The 21,157-nt window shown below is 37.6% G+C and overlaps 1 protein-coding gene across 3 annotated transcripts in view; it reads right to left on the bottom strand.

The window, feature by feature from the left end:
* AOPEP (aminopeptidase O (putative)) overlaps nt 1-21,157 on the bottom strand; it is a 181,289-nt gene that overhangs the window by 18,684 nt on the left and 141,448 nt on the right. For all 3 annotated transcript variants that reach the window (XM_086479447.1, XM_086479444.1, XM_086479445.1), the window contains one exon: nt 2,385-2,501. In XM_086479447.1, the coding sequence (XP_086335573.1) occupies nt 2,385-2,501 (117 nt within the window). The remainder of the gene's footprint in view (nt 1-2,384; nt 2,502-21,157) is intronic.

Here is a 21,157-nt window from a genome sequence, read left to right as displayed (position 1 = left end):
CACACTTACCTGACGAGGTGAGAATATCCAAATCCTTCACTTTTTCCACCTAAGTGCTACAAAGTGTGGAACTTTCTTGCCCTTGCAAGAGTACTCAGCAGCACATATACAAACTATTCTTCATATTCCCTCTGATGCTGTAATAGGGCCTTTTAGCTACGGAAAGCCTAGAAACCCTTGAGTGTGCAGACAACATTTTATGCATAATTTTTAAGACCAAACCTGGTTTAAAATACAAAAAACCATACTTTGTGTACCATTCTCATGATTCTGGCAATACCATTGCTAATCCCTACCATAAGATTAATGTGGATTTAAATGCTACTTGTCAAAAATAAGAAAAGAAGTTCTTATTTCTTAGCTTTCTGCTGCTGGATGGAACACAGCTGACAAACCTACTTACAAAAATCCCTGCATAAAACCTCTGACATTGACAGTTTTCTTTTTTATTGGCCTGCCTGCAATTTTTTATGCTTGTATTTTTAATGATCCATTTCTGATATTTAGTTACTGAAGACATGTGACCACAACAGGATTACTGTGAGTGATTAATGTCTTCAGAAATCAAATCTAGACAAGAACAGCTCAGCTATAGGCTTGGACTGCAGTTCTTTGTCCCTGGGTCATGGCAAGAAAAATGCTCTGTGTACACAGTAGAGAAAAGCATGAAAAGTCCTTCCCTCAGGTATATGAGGGCAAGTAAGCTGACGTTCCCTTTAAAGGACTGTAGGTGTCTGGGGCCTGATGACTGGTAAAATGCTAATGGTAATGTTATCTTAGTTGTACTTCACAACGTCTGCTAAGCCCTTGTTTTCACCTTGTAAAATAAAATTGAGATTATGCCCCTTTCACTGAGGCTGTAATTTTGTGGTTTTTTTAAAAAAATAAAAAATTCTGACAGATCATTTGTGTACTTTTATATGAAACTGCAAGGAAGAAAGCAAGCAAGCATGAAAATGGAGAGAAAGAAAAAAACCTGAGAAACCAAAGCTTGTAGCCTGGTGCTTACAACTCACAGGCATGAAGCAGCAACACCATTGCTATTGCTTTGATCTATCTCCTTATTAATTCCTCTTCCCATTATAGAACCCCTGACATTTCACTGGTATTCAGATGCGATTAAAATACATTCTAATACCTATAAATAGAAAAGTTAGCTCAAGCACTAATTAAAAACAAATCTGGCATTTGGAAACCTGTTCAACAAAAAAGTAGAAAGGTGCAGTGAACGGCAACAGTAGAAATGTTCTATCAATCTTTACATTAATGTTTGGATACCCAAGTGTTTATAAGTGTCCACCCAGCAACTTCAGCATAAGAGTAACAAGACAGATTTTGCTTTCTCCTTAAATTTTAATTATTGCCACAAAGTTTCAATTATAACAGGGTAGGTCACGCAGACTGACTTTCTGCAGCCTTCACAGTAGTTTTTAATTAAACGAGAGTCAAATGTCATGTCACCTTTACTGTGCTCCCTTTATGTACATTAGATTGATCATATGTTACTTCATAACTAACCCTTGTTTAGCTATAAATCTACAAATCATTTATTTTCATGACTGATTCCACCTTCTTACCTCCCCTCCTGAATACTATGTACTCAAAGCAAAGACTCATTGCAGGGATGCTTTCGGCCACAACCTCTGCTGCTTCAATTGTCACAACTGACCAAGCTTGAAAAATCCATGGAACTCTACAAAACAGCCAGCACCCTGTGTAGTAGTAACGATTTACTGGTTTGCCGCCCCAAGACATTAAGCTCTTTGGAGCAGGGCTGCCAGCCTCATATGTGCCTATGATAGGGAACACATTTACAGTATTATATAAACCAGTGTTTTCCTCAGGGACTGTTAATATCTCTGGCACTTATTAGAAGCAACTGTAAAGAACTGATTCCCCCTTAAACTCATGCCCTAAACCAGAAAGGACTGTAGTCTCTCTGGAAAGCAAATTTTTCTAAATCCTGAGCAAGGCTTTGGAGCACTCAAAGAGGAACAATATGGGCTGACCATCAGGAAGAAAAATTTTAGACACGGTTGCACCTGGAGACAATACACATGACCAAAATGAACTAGGCTCTAATACACAGTGACCATGACATAGGGAGAAATTTAACACTTGAGCAAATGTGCTGCCCAAGGTACATGTACAATAGTTATGACACCTAGGCTGCAATGTCTCCTACTACCACAGTATGCAAACACATCTGGAGCTACACAAAACACACAGAAATACTGAGTAATTAAGGCATCTGAAGATGCAACAATACCAGAATAAGGCATGGAAAAAAGAACTTGAATGAGCCTGGATCCTAGTGGTACGCTATCACCCCTGGTCAACATTGCAATGGCATATGTCACGGAGATTTTTTAAAACTGAATTACCTCAGCATCTTGCTCCTGGAGCTGGTACGTTTTCTCCAAGCACTGCAGTATTCTAGGACATAACATCTTCCCCTCCAAGAGAGATTCCAGAAGTAAGACCAGCTGGTCAGGGAGAAGCTAAGAGGAAAATAAGTGCCATGTGTGAATAAAACTGACTGAGCAATTAAATAGAAACAAACCAAAAAGTACAAGATTGTGATAACCTGTGTACTTCCAGTATCTGCTTAAAATGCAATGAGAACTCAGCTGGTTTCTCAAAAACCTCAGGGTTTACGTGTCTGTGTTTTGAAAGACTTTCTGCTGGGACCCAATTAAGACTCATTTTCTATGGTTTTCATTACTATAGTTAGATCAGATCTAAACTATGCTTATCTTATTGAAACATAATCATAGCTTATTAAGTAAGATTTTTGTGGAATACATATGCTAAGTAATTCCATTTTGTTTGGGCTTGGAAGGAATAAAAAAAGATAATAATTTACAGTGCATAATTTCAGGAATCAGACATACAAACGTATAATTTTTAAGAGTGGCATTTTTATCTGTTATACGAGCAATTGTACTATATTCTTACAGTGGACAAAGAAACACAACACAAATAAGTGACCCACAAAACAATTGCTGTAAGACACATTTTGAGGCATATTTTAGTGCAATGAGTCACAAGCCATCCATCATTACACAATAAAGACGCATGAACGTTACGTTCGTGGCACACCGTATATATCTACCTATATCTACATATATTTAGTAGTTAGTCACCTGACTCCAGAACCTATCATTTTAAAGTTGAACCTAATGTAACCTAAAAAGAAAAAGCACAAGAAGTCTGATGTAGCAAGTGCTTAAGTGCTCTGTTTAATAGGCTTATTGGATGAACATATAAATAATTCAAACAGAGCTCAGAGAAAAATTACCAGCTGCCAGGAAACATCTATTTGAAATTCAGGGTTCAGGGTGATCAGTCAGAAGTTTGTTATATGCCCCAAATCTTTGCCCACTATTCACCATTGTGGGGCACCAACAGAGGAAGGGGAAAGGGAGGAAGAATGTGAATTTAAGCATTTGCACACAAAAAGAAACTGGCAATGCTCACTTTTAATGTTCTCCAGATAGATTAATGAAAAAAGATATCCTGTTACTTTACCACTGCTTCCAGCTTTTATCACATTTGGTGACTCTCTGCTCCCTCCTTGCTGCCCATGTCCCTCGCTGCTGCATCAATGCATTAAGCAGGTACAAAATGAAGCTGGCTATAGGAAATGCCTCTTCCAACCACACATCCTACAGCTAGGGCTGTTTACATGGACTGAACAAATCCCTTGAGCTCTGACAGCAAGTCCATGAAGAATCAAGGTCTTCTGTCAAGTCTTAATCTGTAAAATATTGCTGTTAACAACTAACTAAACAACATGGCATTTTCTTCCCTTTTAGACTAACATAATTTAGCATGAGTACCTAAATAAGAATAAAGAAGAAAAAAGATCTCTAAAATGTTAATGCTTTGGTTTCCTTGCATTTTGATTTCCTTCTATTTTTTTATTGTTAAGTCTTGGAGACTGAAAAAAAGTCACATCTTACTGGCTCTTACTGGAACATTTTCTAAATGATACCGAAGCCTGCCAACAAAATGAAGTTGTTAAAAATAGTCAGACATTTAAAAATATTGAATATTTCAATTTCAGGACAACTACTAAAACGCCAGATCGAATGTTTATTGCACAGTCCAACAGCAGCTGCCTGGGGGATGGTGAGACACTCTAAAAAACAAAACAGGGAAGGCTTCTGGGAAGTAGCTCTGCTTGGAAACTGAATTCATTCTGAACACTAATAAAATCTGAAACATTGCAGAACACCATGCACAGAAAGGTAATTTCTGATTTAGAAAGCTTTCACTGCTAACTACAAAGACAGCAGAGCAATACTTCCTTGTAGAAACTGTAGAATAGCTGCTGCAATACATAGATACAGAACAGCTCAGAGTTTTTAGTTTATAATATGTCTCCAGTATAACTGCTATACAGATTCACCCACAGAAAGCTATTATTTAAGACAACATTATAGAATCTCACTGAAGCCAACAATAGCACAGCAGCAGAGCAACAGCCATGGCCTTAATTTACCTCTGCCTAGTGCTGCATTATGGGTGACAAGCTCTCAGAACTACAGGTTAAACTCTCATTAGATTTGAGACTGCAGAGAAAAAAAACCTGAGCCCATGGCTTCTGTTATTTTCCCACATTCCAGCAGCCCAAGATGAGACTTTACATACCAGTTCCTAGATCACAGCTTAATTAAAGTCCAAGGTATGAGCTAGCAAACACTGGTAGAGAGGGCAAGGGCACCAGCAGAAGAAACGCTGACAGACCTGCAACCAAACTGGCACTAGTGGGCGCAGCTATTACATTTTGTTCTCCAACTTAACTTCCAACACAAGTAAAAGGAGGAACATTCCCTTTCATTTCTTACCCTTTCCTTTTAATAGAAGAGGCTCTGCCTAAGAGGAAAACCTACCCTAAGCAAAGAGGCAGAAAGCTTAGCCAGAGTTTCACAACAGAGACTACCACAAAATTCCTTCAGGGGTTTAGAAACTTTTTTTTTTTTTTCCCCAAACACAGCAATATGAATAATGATATCTCCAAAGCAGCTTTTAAACTGTTATAAACAAACTTCACAACATTGCACTCGAATTTTCAGTCAAAAAACCCATACTCCATTATTTTTCATTTTCCCCACCATTGTCCTTATTTGTCTCGCCCACCTGTTATTTCTAATCTTTCACACCATAAGAATTGTTTGGGTTGCACAACTTGCAACCCAAAATTTATGGATTTTCTGCTTGTTTGTCTTATGCTTAATACAAAGGGGCCCTTGCTTTTAAGTACTACCAAAACATAAATTCTGGAGGAAAAAAAAAAAAGTAAATTTCTTCTCAAGTACTGTGAAGCTATTTTCCTTTACAACAACTCATATTCTGTGAATGCATATTGAATATCTAACATACATTAAAAAAACACACAACGCAGGTCCAGCAAAATACAGCAGGATGAACTTCAGTGTGTCAATGTGGATCTCCATGTTGAAAGCATTCAGAAAATAACCATAACACCCCAAACACAAAATTTCAGTGTTCTTGTTAAAAAAAAAAAAAAATATATATATATATATATTTAAAAAAAAAAATCTCTGAACTGTATTGGAGCATGATCAATCAAAATGCTCAAATATATGCAATTCTTAAAATAGATCAATCAGGAAATGTGGCGAGCATCAAGAAATAGTTTTCATTATGGTAATGATTGCAGCAGTTGCATCTGTTTATATTGTAAAGTAGATAGCTCCTGTCCCAACTTATGCCTGCATGGAAAGCATACTACTTTTCCCAGGGTTCCCCCTCCCCCAGTTGGGAGTACTGACACTACAAAGAGGAAATAAATTAATATGTTGCAATCAAGCACATCAGAGGTTTTCTGTCATGTCCCATATAATTAAACATCATCCCCATTGTAAAACTGTATCCTGATACCGTATAGGTTATCTTGCCCTTAAGTCTGTAAAACTTCTCCTGTAACTCTTCAGCCTTTTGAAAGAGTTCACTTTGTCCTGCCACTATATAGCCATTTGTCCCCTGTTTCCCCTATGTTACCTGATGTGGTGGTTTTAAAGTTTGAATAGAGGCTGTTACCTCTAAAACAAACTGCAAATGATAGGGAGTATCAAACCTAGGTCTGTATTTGAAAAGGCATGATGAAAGAATTAAAGAAAATGTAAACAAACTGAAAATATAACTCAGACTATTACCAAAGCAGCTTACAGGGGCTGAGATTCAAGGTATACTGAACATGTGGGAACTAAGAAAAAGCATACTTTGTATTTTATTCCTATCAGTACACAAGACACTTAAGATATTATACTGTCTTACAAGAATATCTCAAGACATTAGTAGGTTTGAAAGAGTTTCTACAAATAACATTGGAATAAAATGATTAGTTCTCTGAATCTTACCCCTAACCTGCAAAAAACACAAAGAAAACAAATCTTGCCTCTTCAAAGATCTAGTATGGCAGCTACAGAGGTCATCGACCTCACATCCCAGAAGACCACCCACACGAAGGAGTGTATTTATCAATTCCTACATTAACAAATGCAATAAACGCCAGATTCATCCTTTATACTACAAAAAATGCCACTGAAACATTTGACTACTGACCTTTCACAGCCATGAAATGCGACACAGATATATCTACTTCATCATCCACAGCACCAGCACTTGCACTGCACCCCTAAGCCAGGACACAAATCACTAAAGTAGTACAGCTGGTATGCTGAATATCCCATTTGCTCCTGCCTGCACTTGAATGAAGTCATTGAAAGCCTCCTTGGAGGGGAAATCTGCCTCAGACTAATGCAGCAACCGATTGACAGTGGCGTGATTTCTATTATTACTCCATTATCACACTGGGATCTGTGCCTAAACGAGCATACTTCCTCCCTGATGCCATTTCCTTTTATCCTGGCTCTAGTCTAAAAGCAGATCAATAGGACTAAAATATATGATGTCACTTCAATTTACAGCTACTGTCTCCCTCTCTTGCAGGCACAGATAGATCAATTCTTCCCAAAAATGGTTAAGAAATGCATGGGGAGACTCTTCTCCCAGAAAAGGGTTCTCTGCTATATTTGTCTATGTAACCACAGCAAGAAAGTGTTTACACTGAGCGAAAACAGGGGAGAAAGGGAAAAAAAGTCACTACTGTGCACTGGAAACTGCTGGCTGAAATACAATACAAACAAGGCCCAAAACAGAATTAAAGCAACTTGACCTTTGAAAATGATACAGAATATTTCAACTTTATAAGGCACAATATATTTCTCCCATATTTCTTTGGGAGAAAGTAGTCTCGTCCCCGCCCAAAATACCAAATGTCTCTTCATTTACATTTTTACATTTTCCAAAGTCAAACCAAATTCCTTCCCACCCCGCTCTTAGAAAACAAAGGGAAAAACTCCACCCCGGAGTTCAATAGTGAATGGTTCCCTTCAGACAGAATTTCCTCGTTAATTGCAGATAAGAAAGCACTGCTACTAGTCCGGGAGACAGGATTTATAGGACCAGGCCATCTCTGCGCCTATACTCTGAATTGATCAAACAAATCCCTGAATGAATCTTACATTATAAACTCTCCACATAGACGATTTGCCCTGAGGGCTGTTTTCTGCAGGCTGCAATTAAACAAAAAACCTTTGTAAAACAAATCTCCCCTTTCCTCAAACTGCCTAGATAATTGTTAGCTTGAAAAATCAAGAAAACATTATTTACACAATAACATTTTTAGACAGACTTTGTCCTTGTTTACCTCAAACAATATTCTTCAGATGCTGTTTTCAACTGCACTAACTTCTTTTAAACGATAACAAAGCTGCACCACCCCCCACCTCTCCCTAGGGGCTAAATGTACTCATATCGAGTAACATATGAATTCAATAAAAATGTCCACACTAACAGCTGTTAACTTGCATAGTGTGATACACTACTTAAGAGAGTCTAACTCTGAAGGAACCAGTCTGCAGTTTGATTAATACACAGAAAAAAAAAAGTAATCTGCAGCTGACAAAAAAATGCTTTGAACTGGTTTGCAAAAATAAAACCCATCTATGCTAGAGGCTGACAAAATTTCAGAAGTGCATAGGGAAGCAGACTGTTCTGTTTAACTTTATTTGGGTCAGTTTGTTTATGACTTCTCTCTTGCTGAAAAATCAGCTCCCCTTCCAAAGTTTATGAAAGATAATTAGACTTTGCTATATTTAAAAGCAAAATAAATATCTCTCTCTGTAACAGGTTCTCATCTAACTATGAACTACAATTCTACGAAATGTCTTTCCACTGTGTGCAATTTTTCTCGATCTCTGCTCAGATGGTTCTTTCTGTGCTTGGCAACTCATTTTTCAACATCTATATTAAAATCAAAAAAGCAGGAATTGTACTGGGTTTTCATTATGGAAAAGAAATTCCCGTGAATTTTGCTTCAAAAAGACTTACTTTGAGAAGCAATGATCACAACAAGTTCATCATCATTTGATTTGTGTTACACTTCAAAATGCTGTTTCTGGGACATTTACATCTGGTATCACTTGCTTCATACAAGTAGGACATAAAAATGACAACTGAGAGCAATTTATTTAATAAATTATTGCACTTGCATTTAGTTCCCAGTTACTTTCCTCTTTGTAACATCAAAATTAAGGATTTCTTATTTTTGGAAGCAGATAATTACATCAGAAATCATTTTAAGGGCACTACCTACTCAAATATAAAGGTTTGATTTATTCTGGACACACATATGAAAACATTGCTGGATGAAGGCACAAACTTCAGTACGCACACAAGTCAAACGACCTCATCTCCATTGACTTTTAACACCCCTTTTCACGTTCAAGGACAAAAATAGCAGTAACCAGAGCGCAACTGTTGACACGCAAGTGCTGTTACGACATAGTTACAATTTAAGGTGGGCTTCTGAAGGGTTAAAAAAAGTTTCGTGCATGTGTTTGATTTCAATTATAACTTAATCTGGTATATGCAAGACTATTGTGTCCATGAAGCAACAAAACTTGGGAAACTTTCTCTAGCAGCAACACATTCAGCATTTTTGAAAGAGGAGTTGCTGATAAGCAAGCACTTTACAAAATGTGGCTGCTTCTTTGAGATGCCCTCCTCAAAACCTGTCCTAAATTAACATTGTTTTATCAAGCAATGTTTGCATAACCAACGCTGTACTTCCCTAAATGTTACACACACCCAATTCAGGAAGGATCTTGGAACTACTTACATGCTTAAACATCATATTCATACAGGTTTTTTGTCCTGTTGCATTTAAATGTGATTTTAACATTGTACAAATCACATCATATTACTCCCACCAAACCATTTTGTACTTATGCATCAAACTTAGCATTTTATTTTCTTAACACAAAAATATTTGCAAGGTAGCATGAAAGCATAAGCAGACAGGGAAACTGTTGGTATGTATGTTACAATACTGTGAGATGAGAATGTAAAGATTTAATTTTATCAATATTTTAAGTTGACTTTCAACGCAGGAATCAGCAGCATAAATGAAAGTTTTTAAAGCTGTTTCACATTCTGTGTCTGACATTCAGGTTACGTTACCAGTAGTGTTTTTAAAAGGCCAGTCATTGCTACCAGTCCATAAACTGAATTTTTTTTTCTTAAGATGTAGAACAAAATATTTTCCCATAATTTACTTTGTGGAGAGAAGATCCACTTATGAAGAAATTCAGCATCTGCAATCTAATATAAATGCACTGAAATGTCAAAAATTATTAAACCTTTATGATCCAACACACTGCTGAGCCAGCAAAATGAAAACCAGGTGGCTTCCACTACAGGTTCAGTCAGGTTATACAGTGCTTTTCCTCAACTCTGGTTTTCTCAAAATGTTTCACCACAACTTCACCCTCGAGCATAATAATTCGCTTTCAAGTATAATAGGCCACACATTGCCTATTCTATGCAGATTATAATCTCTGCCACTTACTACCATGCTTCCAGCATGTGCTGCTCCTGGTTTCACAGGAAATGGCCGCAGCAAGAGAAAAGTGGACACAAGAAGTCAGATTCCATGTCTGAAATCATACCCCACAGGATCATTACTTAGACAGATCAGGAACAGACAGCATTGCTCTGACACAAACTAAAGTTGAAGTTGGCAACAGCAAGACCTTCAGTTACCCCTTCACTTGATCTCAGAAGTCCCCAGCACTGGAAAGGTGATCAGAATGTCAGGCCTGTGGTTAGTGCTCTCCAACCACATGAAAGCAGCTTGCACTAAGACCACTTTCTCATTTAACAGCAGACTCAACAGAGGTACTTCAGGTTCAGCAAACTGTTCATCTAACTACAAAAAACAAAGCCAAAAAGAAGTTTGGTTTTATTTTCCAGACTTGTAGACTACTACAAATTAAAGGAATCAATGAGTCAAGACCAATGAGTCTTAGCAATTGGTGGAAAGATTTCATACCCACATTGTAGCAGATGCCGAAGTGAAGTATTTGCCTCCTTATTTGTCCACTCAGAGCACTCTAGGTCTCAGCTGCTCCAAACTATGCTCTGATGTTGAGATCAACAGCAGTATAAACCACCTCACCATGAATGACCATCATCTAGATCTTCTGAAAACAGTGAGTGCCCTCTGAGATATTAAAAGAAAGTTGCAGACTACAGCAGACACTGAAAATCAGTGTTTCAGTGGCCAGTCTACCAACGGTGAAATGAACGCCTGAAGAACCGTTATCACTGCATGCTAGCCACAACCATTAGCGAGAGTGCCCCCAGACTGTCTTCCTCTATTTTTCTGACTGTATATGCCAGAGGAAGAAAGAGGCACAAAAAGCTGAGAGCCAAAGAAAATTAAGTACTTTTATAAGTTTTGCTAAGTTGCAAATTACTGGCCAAGTAACCTCATCACCCAGCACTGGAAGTGCCAAATCCTATCTCTAGAAAGTACCCTGGGCAGTTAAGCTACCTCTTCAGTCAAAAATCCTTGCAACAGATCTGAGCAAAGGCTAGCTTGATGAAGTATTTCCTTTTCCTTGAGAAATTTACACATACATGGAAATTTCCAGAACAGAAATTTGTTCTACCTATCCCTATCAATGCAAGACCTACTCAACGCCCAGAGTTCATCTAGGACTGTGATCTTCAAGGATCATGGGAATTCAGTAAGAGTTTCCCAACTGTCTTACAGTGTGGTCAGGTCTTGTGTAGATCATGACTTATCGTAGAATCATTAGAGTGGAACAGACCTCTAAGATCATCAAGTTCAACCATTGACCTAATACCACCATGCTCACTAAACCATGTCTACAAGTGCTACATCAACATGTTTTTTTAACACTTCCAGGGGTGGTGACTTCACCAGTTCAGAACATGTTGCTTTCCGATAAGTCAAGCACAAAGGTGCTAGATAGGCCCCAAACAGCTGGCATCATTCACAGAAAAAACCTGAAGAAGGAGAGAGACAAGAATTTTCTTTCTTTCTCCTCTAATCTTTCATCAGCCTGGCTGCTGCTGAAGAAAGTTGTATCAATTCCACTTGGCTCATGGCTGCATGACATGACACAACTTCACCAGGGAGGGCTGGCCAAGGTTCAGCATAAAGCATTAATAATGTCACAAGCCTTCCTGGAGGAAAGGACTAAAGCACAAATAGGAAATGGCACTTCCACCACTTGCTTCTTTACTCCTGGAATCCACAAGTATCAACTCTCTTTTCTACCCTTTTTGATTTTGGAAGAACAGGTGGTGAGTGATTTCATGTAGAATTATGTCAAATGTCTTTTAACATTTGTAGATCAACTGCATTTCCAGACCTCAGCTAGCAATATTTTCTTCTGACCTGAAATGGCTCTGATGCATTGTGTGTCCAACACAGCCTGTTCATACTCACAATAGTTTTTCCAACACACCACATCCATGAAGATCCTTTGTTAGGGGTTTTTTGTTGTTTGTGGTTTGTTTTTGTTTGGTTGGTTAGTTTTTGTTTGTTTTGTGGTTTTGTTTTTGGGTTTGGTTTTTTTTTTAATTTGTTAAGAATGCAACCAACCAGGATTGAGTGGACTCGAGTTTCAGAAACACACACATATCTCCAAGCAAGCCATAATCACAGATGACTTTACAATAGATCTAACTGTAACAGATGAGATCTACACCTAAGACTACACAGGTGATGCTGGGCACTTAGAAAAGCAGTATGTAGAGTTTGCAGTCTTGAAACAGATTGACCAAATATGCAGAGATGTCAATCTACCACCATCAGCTTCTTGGATTCTTGTTTTAACTAAGATTTCACAACGGCCATGACTTAAAATCTCAAGTTGTCTGGGAGAGCTCTTTCATCGTGGCTGAAAGTGATACAGTTCCACAGCCGCTGCCAGTTCTCAGCACAATTACATCAGTGCCTCAAAATGAAGCCTTTGGCACTTCAAAAGATAACCGGCACTGAACACTGCACCACAACTCTAGCAACACAGGTTACCGCACTCCTGTCATATTGGTCTTCTACTTTTTTACACTGGTTCCCACCAGAATCCCCTCTAATCCAGCCATTGCAGCCTGTGCTGGTGACACCGAGAAAGCTGCCTCCAACTGCTGGCCAACGATCACAGGCGACAGCTGGGTTCTTCCTCCATTCCACAGTTCTCTATTCAAAGCACACAGGCTTCTTGAAAGGGATCCTGAACTTTTTAATAGGTTGGCCTAATACTTGCTCTATGAACTAAGGACTGGTCACAAGCACCACCACCTTCCATTCCAGATGCATAGCAAGTTTCCCAATTTTGCCTGCTGTAGTACAAATACACAGCAGCATGTACGGAAAAGGACAAAAAAAACCCCCACCCAACTCTTTCTCCCTCCCAAGAAACCCATTCTGAGACAAAACACTCCACTGCACACAGCTTTCTCCAGGGGGAGAGTATGACACAATAAACAACACATGACAGATGTTAGTTCATTGCTTAATGCACTTGTGGAAGCTACTCAGATCCTATGGTGATAAGCATGGCATGGAACAAAACAAGCATATCCCATTATTATTTATTCCTGATGTTAAAAATATGGATAAGATTTTATTTAAAACTATTGTGGAAAAGAACTACCATAGGGAAAAAAAAAATCAAACCTTTAAAAGATCTGAAGACAAGTGGATGAGTGTTGCATGACACCCTTCTTATGCCCAGTGCTATTTAAAAAGATGCTATACTTATTAGCAAGGATCTAGGTGTCAGATTTTCTCTTTCAAAAACCTATACAGGAGCATTAAAACTAACCATAAAAATAAATCCAAGCTGAAACTTGCTGGACATGAACTTTTCCAAACTGCAATTTGACTTACGGATTTTTAGCCTGAAAAACAGTGCAAGAAACTGAGTGGCTTGAGACAGGATTTCCACACCATTAGCGTGTGCAGGAGTAGGACTTCATAAAAAAAACCAAACCAAAACAAAATAATCCCAGCAAACCAAAATCTAAGTTAGTTGAAATACTAATGTTTTCAGAAGTCATTAGCAGATAAAATGTGATAAAAGTGCTACCTTCTGCTCATGTTTCTCGGATGAGAGTTTCTGTAATGCCAAGAACAACACATGAATTATTAAAAGGGAGCAGGAGCATGTGTACTGACCAGTATTCCACATATAGACATAACATTAATAATTACTTTTAGATCCAGATAATGGATTTGTTTCTTGACTCATAACTACAGCTTCATGTGGGAACAACTCAATTCAATTTAATAGAATCACACCAAAGCGCTAGCCTCTGAAGTGCTGTCTTGAAAAAACAAAAGTTCATTCTTTCTTGTGGTTATAGAAATGTGTGCTGGTTTTACGACAACACACATGACAGAAGCAGAGAAAAAAATATTTTAGACATATAAAGCACCTACTAAGTTGACGACATGCTATGAATAAAAGACATGACATTTAAGGCACAAACTCCCTTATAAACTCACTCTAACAGTTGGGGTAAAACTAGAGGCTTTAAATATACTAATTTCCTTATAAAATAGACACAAATGTAATTTAGTATGCTCATTTGTAATACTGGTATATGCACATAAGCATACAAAGATATGCTCAGATAATAACTCACTGAAAAGTTTTCACCTCTCTCCAAACACCTCTTTTTTAACAACAAGTTCCACCATTTTTTAAAAATTTTGTTGTGGTGGTGGTTTTTTTTTTTTCTTTTTTTTTAATGTATCTAAGACGAAGATTCAACGAGTTGAGTTTCATACCCCCCTCCATTAGATTTATGCATCATATTCCAGAGTATCCAGAATCATTTAACATAGTTATATAAAATGCAGGTACTTGCAATTTCACTTCCAGAAGCAGGCACAAAGACAAGTCTTCTTGCTGAAATGGAAGGGGGTTCTAGGTTCTCAGTTTTCAAACAGAGATTTCTATGATGTTTTCCATCAATCATTTATCAAAATCTTCATTTTTAAAGATAGTTATTGAAAATTCCCAATGCTTTACAAATGACTGAGGAAGCAAAGGGTAAAGCAGCTGTTGCAGAAAAATAAAACCTAAACAAAAAGCCCCACTCTGAAGTTGTTATTTATTTTTATTCTATAAATGTGCAGAGAAATCATTCAAATTACTGGCATTAATTTCCATACTATCTTTCCTTTAGCAAAAGCATCTAATGTGTGTAAAGCAGAGACTCCCCCATATCTCACTCCTGACCAGTGCACTTTTGGGTTCCACTCCAGGTATTTCATGTCCCGCTTAACTCAGATCTTTTTATGTGGACCTGGGGGAGTCACTATGGGCCCCAGTAGGACTTCCTGGTAAGCAGACATCAAGCAAATCACTGCAATCAATAGCAGAGGAGCCTATCCTCTAAAAAACAGCATTTACTGACTTATTTATTTCTAAGGCTGCATGCTACTTCCCCCTCTTCGGGAAAGGAGAGAGAGGGAAAAATATTGATCTCCAGGAAGAATATGTGGAAAATTCACTAACCTATGGCCTCATTCCCTACTACTCATGGAAGGAGAGCTCTCACTAACTTCAAGGGAATATTTACTCACGTAAGGAGAACAAGACTGGCACTTAATCACTGAAGTTACACACAAATGTGAAACCAATCAAGCAGATAATGCCAGGGAGCAGTGGGCTGACTGTGCAGGAGTAGAATATTATTTATATACAAATGGCTGGATAATCACTAAGTTAAGTACAGTGCTTCAACAGTAATTCATAATCTTATCTACTAATGGAAATTGTTGACTGAAAGTTGGCTTTAGCAAGAACCTGTAGTGCTGTGCACAGTGACAGAAGCAAGTTATTTACATGAAAAGTTTAAACAGTGCAATCCCACAACTAATTTAAGAAACTGCTTGGTAACATGATCATTTAAACCTAATTTAAGGTAAGTAATGAATGCTTTTGGACACTGAAATGCTACCCATTCTGCAGTACAAGCAAAGTATCTGCTTAGTATGGAACATGCTCTTAAGAAGCAAAGGCAAATGCTCACTCCATCAGCTCTTTCCATCCAGTGAAATCAATCTAGCAGTTTCATTTCAGATATGTGTATGCTGCTGTCACTAAAACAGACCTGAAGTTTCCATTATAAACTGCAATTCTCAGGTGTTTATAATGCAACTATAAAAATTCTTTCCAGCGGGAAACATGACATTAAAGTTCTCTGCCTATAAGAGATTTTAAAAAGATTACTTTCACTACTATTTTTCCAGATAAAATGTCCAAGGCAGTTTACTAATTTAAGACAAGTGTCTATCACCAAAATCCTTCTTTTTAGAAATGAAAACTTAACAATTGATTACTCTACAATGCGTCTAATGACATTTGCAGTTCTTTGAAATTAAGGCAGCTATGGTAACAAACAATGAATAGCTACGGCTACCTTAAGGAGTAAGGCTCACAAAATTAACCCTTCACAGCTTGATCTTAACATAGAAGAAAATTATAGGACTTTTTTCTTTTCTTTCAAACTAGGCAGTAGAGATTTAGTTTGCTCTGTGGGTTTTTTCCCTATGCTTAAAAGCAATCCCCTGAATACGCCTCCCAAAATCCTGGTCACATCATCACCTACGCCAACAAAACCCCAAGACAACAGCAATTTATAGGCACAATGCTGCAAACATTTCAGTGTAATTAACTTCATGTGCGTGACTACCTCCACTGAAAGGAACAGCAGCATACACGTGCTCACAAGTTTACAGCATTGGGCCCTCCTAAATGTCCCTTTCAAAAGGACATTACAGGGTTTAATAAATGAATAGCAAAGTCACACTGTAGAATTTTGCAGCAACAGTACACTTACTGTTTTTTCAAACTAGCTCAAAACATGAGGATTCTAAACTATATTATACAGAATCATAGACCAATTTCTATTACATGCTGCTTATTCTTTGTAGAATGTAATGAACTGATTAATTTGTATACAAGCCAGTCCAGGCTGAAAATGCACTGAAATAATATATTCTTGAAAATTCAACACTTCTTACTACTCCCTTATTTTTAAACACAGATCTATTCGCTACAACAATACGTCAGGTTTTAAAGCGGTTTCTGTGCACCACTGACTTCAGCCTGGGAAGCTACTACAGCACTGACTTTCAGACATATACATACCCACAAGTCCTAGAAAGCTGGGAAACGAACGTACTCAGCACCTCTCGAAATAAAGGACAACCATAGTACATACATTATAGTGGCCCAAGCAAAGCAGGCACTATACACTGAGATGTCCTGTTTCTCTTTACAGTTATTTCACCACAGATTGTTAAGAGGGCGAATTGCTGCCCACAACAGCTCAGCTATGAATCAGTGTATCTGTCTTCATTTTGCCAGTTATCTTTGTCTAAATTCCAGAGAAGCCAAAAGATCGACTTTAACGAAGGAAAAACATGTTAAACAGCCTTAGAATTTAACCTTGAAAAAACATCCAGACATAGGAAGCTTATTACATGGGTATCAGATATACTCCACCGCCCCCCCCCCCCCCGTAAACTGTTCATAAAGAAGTTGCCTGTATTTCATATACCTCCAAAGTCATAAAAGAGATAGCAGCTGTGCTGTAAATGCCCAGTTTGGCACTGGCAGGTAAAACAATCTCAGATGAGTATTACTGTTTTAATGTTATGATTGACCTCTGCAACAGACAGCGATTTTCTTTCATAAACACAGCCACATCAAGTGATTAATGATAAATCTAAGTTCTTAACAACTACTAATTGCAAATGGGCAATAGAGGCAAGAAGGTGATAGGAAACGAATTTCACCGATATTCAAACAAGCGGCATAACCCATAACAGCTGAATTACTCCAAGAATTGGTAAGGCACATGACAAAAGAAATGCAGTATTATTGTGAAAAGGCCAAAAGACAAGGGTATACTCACCGAAAATGGTATTTCAGTTCCACTCAGTTGGCAAGAGCACAAAGTCCTTTAACCTGATTATACCTTTACTGTGGTGCCTCTATAATATTTGTCTTCTCTTCAGACTAAATACACAAGCTCTTCTTCTTAATCTAAATCCAATCACAAACCAGTCTTGGGCATGCTCCACCCTTGCAATTACATATTGCTTTTGGTGATTACATTCCACTTCTTTCCTTCCCTCCTCCTTTTCCATACTGTAGCCCTTTCTATTCAATGCTCTTCTGGGAGCATTATCTCTCATCTAATAATTCACATTAATTAGAAATTTTAATTTTGGCATTCAAACAACCTGAAACTAGTTTTGACAAATCTTACAATTCCAGGGGCAATAACAACATAAAAGTAAAGCCCTTTTTCATCTGCCCTGAACATATATGAAATTCTGAAAGACAAAACAAAAGAAGAAATGTTATCCTCTTGCCTTCTGTAACAAGATGAGGCATTCATTTGCATAAGAGCTCTATTAATTTCAGGTGTTAGTGCACTGACTTCAAGGAAATATAAGCAATAAACATATTTAAATGCTCTGCAGTATGCAATAAACAGCTTTAATAGCTGAAATACCAAGTAGGTGCACTGAGGTTTGACAAGGGCAGCACGTATTTCTTAATCTTCAGAATAACTGCACCTAATTTTATATGCAATTTTAATGTAAGTAAAAGCAATAAAAGGAAAAAGTAAGTCTATTGAAACCTGTAATTTCTGTTAATTATGAATACTATATAATTACCGTCTTTACAGTCAATCATAAGTGCTGGTCTGTGTGATTTCACAATGCAAATCTCAGCTCATAGGGAGTCTGGCTGGAATAAACAAGTAAAGCAATGGTATTTCAGCAGGTCTGTATCATTAACAAAGCCAGTGCAAACAAGCAGCCTTTGCATTACAAACTGCCCTTCTATATTCATCTTTGTGGTCAAAAAATAGTTTGTCCAAATAGAAACAAAGTGTTTACAATGCTGATCAGTTTTGAATGTATCTGCATGGAGCAAAATAGTAAGGATCCGTACCTTTCTGAGAGGTATCTCAAGGGAAAGAACAGGGAAGAGACAACAAAGACATGTTGTGATGTAACGGTATGCACGTTTTTCACAAAGCCGACCAAGTTCCATACAGTGCTAAGGACTGTTTTTCCCTTTTTTCAATCCCCTTGGGATCCTTGACCGTACAGTTTTAACCGACTTGAAAAGTAAAGCGGAGGGGGGACAAGGTGGGGGAGGAGACAAAACTCCAAACTGTCGTGACTGGCTTTTTCAGCATTTACATGGCTAAATTTATATCATCAGGGCAATTAGAGCTTATTGGCCTGAATACTGAAAATTATTGACTTAATGCTTAGCCACCCTGCAAATGACGTTTGCTGTACACAATACGGAAACCAAATTAGTGGCCTCTCAATGTATACAATGCCTCCTTCCTTCCTTCATTTATTTATTTATTAAAGCTCAGGTTTCCAGTTCCCCTAGTAAGTGCTCCCTGTGTAGGCCTGTGGTACTCTGGTGATACATGTATGCACTGTATATCATAGCATGGCTCGAAATTGCAAGGGCAGACAGCGAGAGAGATTAATTTAATCTAGATTTTGGATATGTACAATTGCAAAAGATAGAGTGGAAGCTGGCGAGTCAGGCTGCTGAGACCTCAAAATCATTGGAAAATATACTGCTGGCTTTTAGCCAGTTATTTCTTGAATGCCTCTACCCCTTTCCACTTATAACTGCTACTGTTTAGAACAGTAAATCAAATATTGTTGTCTGATTCTTAAAAATTGGTTGTAGGTTATCCGTAAGAGAAAAATCTAAGCTCCATTACACTAACATCTTTCTTTTTCTTCTTTTACTTATCATATATATTCTTTGTTATTAGATTTTCCTCTGTTTTTGGAATGTTTACTTGATGTTTGACATCTTACTGTTTCCTCCAGACAGTCAATTTCTCCAGTTGTTGGTTTTGGGTTTTTTTTAATTACTCACACAGCAACAGGGAAGAGACAAAAAACCAACACAATAATAATTTTTAAAAACCCTCTCCAGGAAACTGTATTGTAAAACCACAAAATCTGGCAGCATGACAAAGCGGGGGGGGGGGGGGGGGGGAGGGGGGGATTACATCTTTTTAACTAACATTTTGAAGCTAATTAGATTTCAAATGGAGAGTTTAAAAACCAAAAAGTAAAACGAACATACTCTGCTCGATTGAAAGAGAGAGCTTTGACAAGGGATAAAGGGGAACAAAGAAGCATGCTTATATTATGAAATTCAACAGAAGGCAAGAAAATGCTGAAAAAAAATCCATTGTCTTCTTCACAAAAAGACTTTACACATTCTACTCTTTCACCACTTTTTAAAGCCACCATATATATTTCCCAGTATTTCAATATAACTGAAGTTGAAACTCTCTCTTGCTTCTCATTTTCCCACATTTTCTCTATTTGACGCTTGATTACGACTGTGTACTTTCCAAAGGAGATTATTGCCAGAGTGCAGTGTGTGTGAGGTGAGGGCTGAGCTGAAACACTACAAAATAAACTGCAGCCATGAAGTGGCTACTTATGCACACACAAGGTCACCTTCTCCAGGAGCAAGTGGGAGGCATTGCGTGCCCGTGGTACAAGGGACACACAGGATGTGCTGCCACTTGGCACTTCAGGTGTAGAAAATATTTCTACTTCATTTTCAAAAGCCATTTCTAAGCTACTTCTGTGCAGCTCTTCTGAGCTCTGTCTCAAGGCTTTCGGTGGTGTTGTCTATGTAAGGGAGACAGCCAAACATACCTGGAAATCGGGAAATACTACAAATAAAATTTTGTTATTTGTGGCTGAAACAATAAAATCCAGTAAAATACAATTCGAGGCAGAGTAATCACACACTACGTGATTCTGCCTAGCAGAAGTATTTTGTCAAAATGTATTTTGCTGTTATTCATTTTCTATCACATTTTAATTTCCAAGTTTTAACACAAAGCAAATATAAAAGTAATTAAATGGCTATAAACAGAAGTAAAAACTGTTGTATTTTGTGCGATTACTATGAAAAATCCACATATTTCAAGTTCTCATACAAAATGTCTTCAGTGCTCCACAATTAGCTTGTATTTAAAACAATGCTTAAAGCTGTGCTTTAAGTACCCTATTATGAAAGGCAGATAGAAGCAGTCTTGGCTGAAGTAAAATTACTATTCAATGAAAAGTAAAAAGAAAAAAATACTAGAAAGAAGGTCAAGCGTGGAGACAACAGGCTCAAATCAAGGACCTGTATTTTTCCACTTTAAATTTGATGTTAATTTTCCAGCTATCTTAACTTACCACATAAATGTCCATAATTAAATTATATAATGTGACACTTCAATAAACATACTAGGTAAATATCACAGGCACTTTGGTTTAGCACAAGAGACTTGGCTATATATTTCAAATCAGTTGCATGTTCCTGATACACTGCTACTGTGAAAAAAATCCTACTGTGAATAACTATAAATCAATTTTCCCCAATTATACAAATCAGCAAATATATGGAAAAACTACTCTGCAGATCATTTTTAAATACAGATTTTATTACAACTTGAATGGAGCAAGAAGAGAAGTTAGTGTTCAGATAAATGTTACGTACACTCTTTGCACATTTGCACCTTCATCACAATTTGCAAATAAAACTGTGCTTTGCAGACCAAATTAGTAGGTCCTCATGTAAAGCACAGATATGGTTTTGCACTGCTTTTCTGACAGGTGTGCATATAATAATATGCTGTTACTGGGAAAAATATAAATTTCATA

The sequence above is a fragment of the Leptosomus discolor genome, chromosome Z, assembly GCF_034619465.1.
Source record: "Leptosomus discolor isolate bLepDis1 chromosome Z, bLepDis1.hap2, whole genome shotgun sequence".
NCBI classification, from domain to species: Eukaryota; Metazoa; Chordata; class Aves; order Leptosomiformes; family Leptosomidae; genus Leptosomus; species Leptosomus discolor.
The sequence above is the reverse complement of the archived record's forward strand: the minus strand, read 5'-3'. Positions and strand labels throughout refer to the sequence as shown.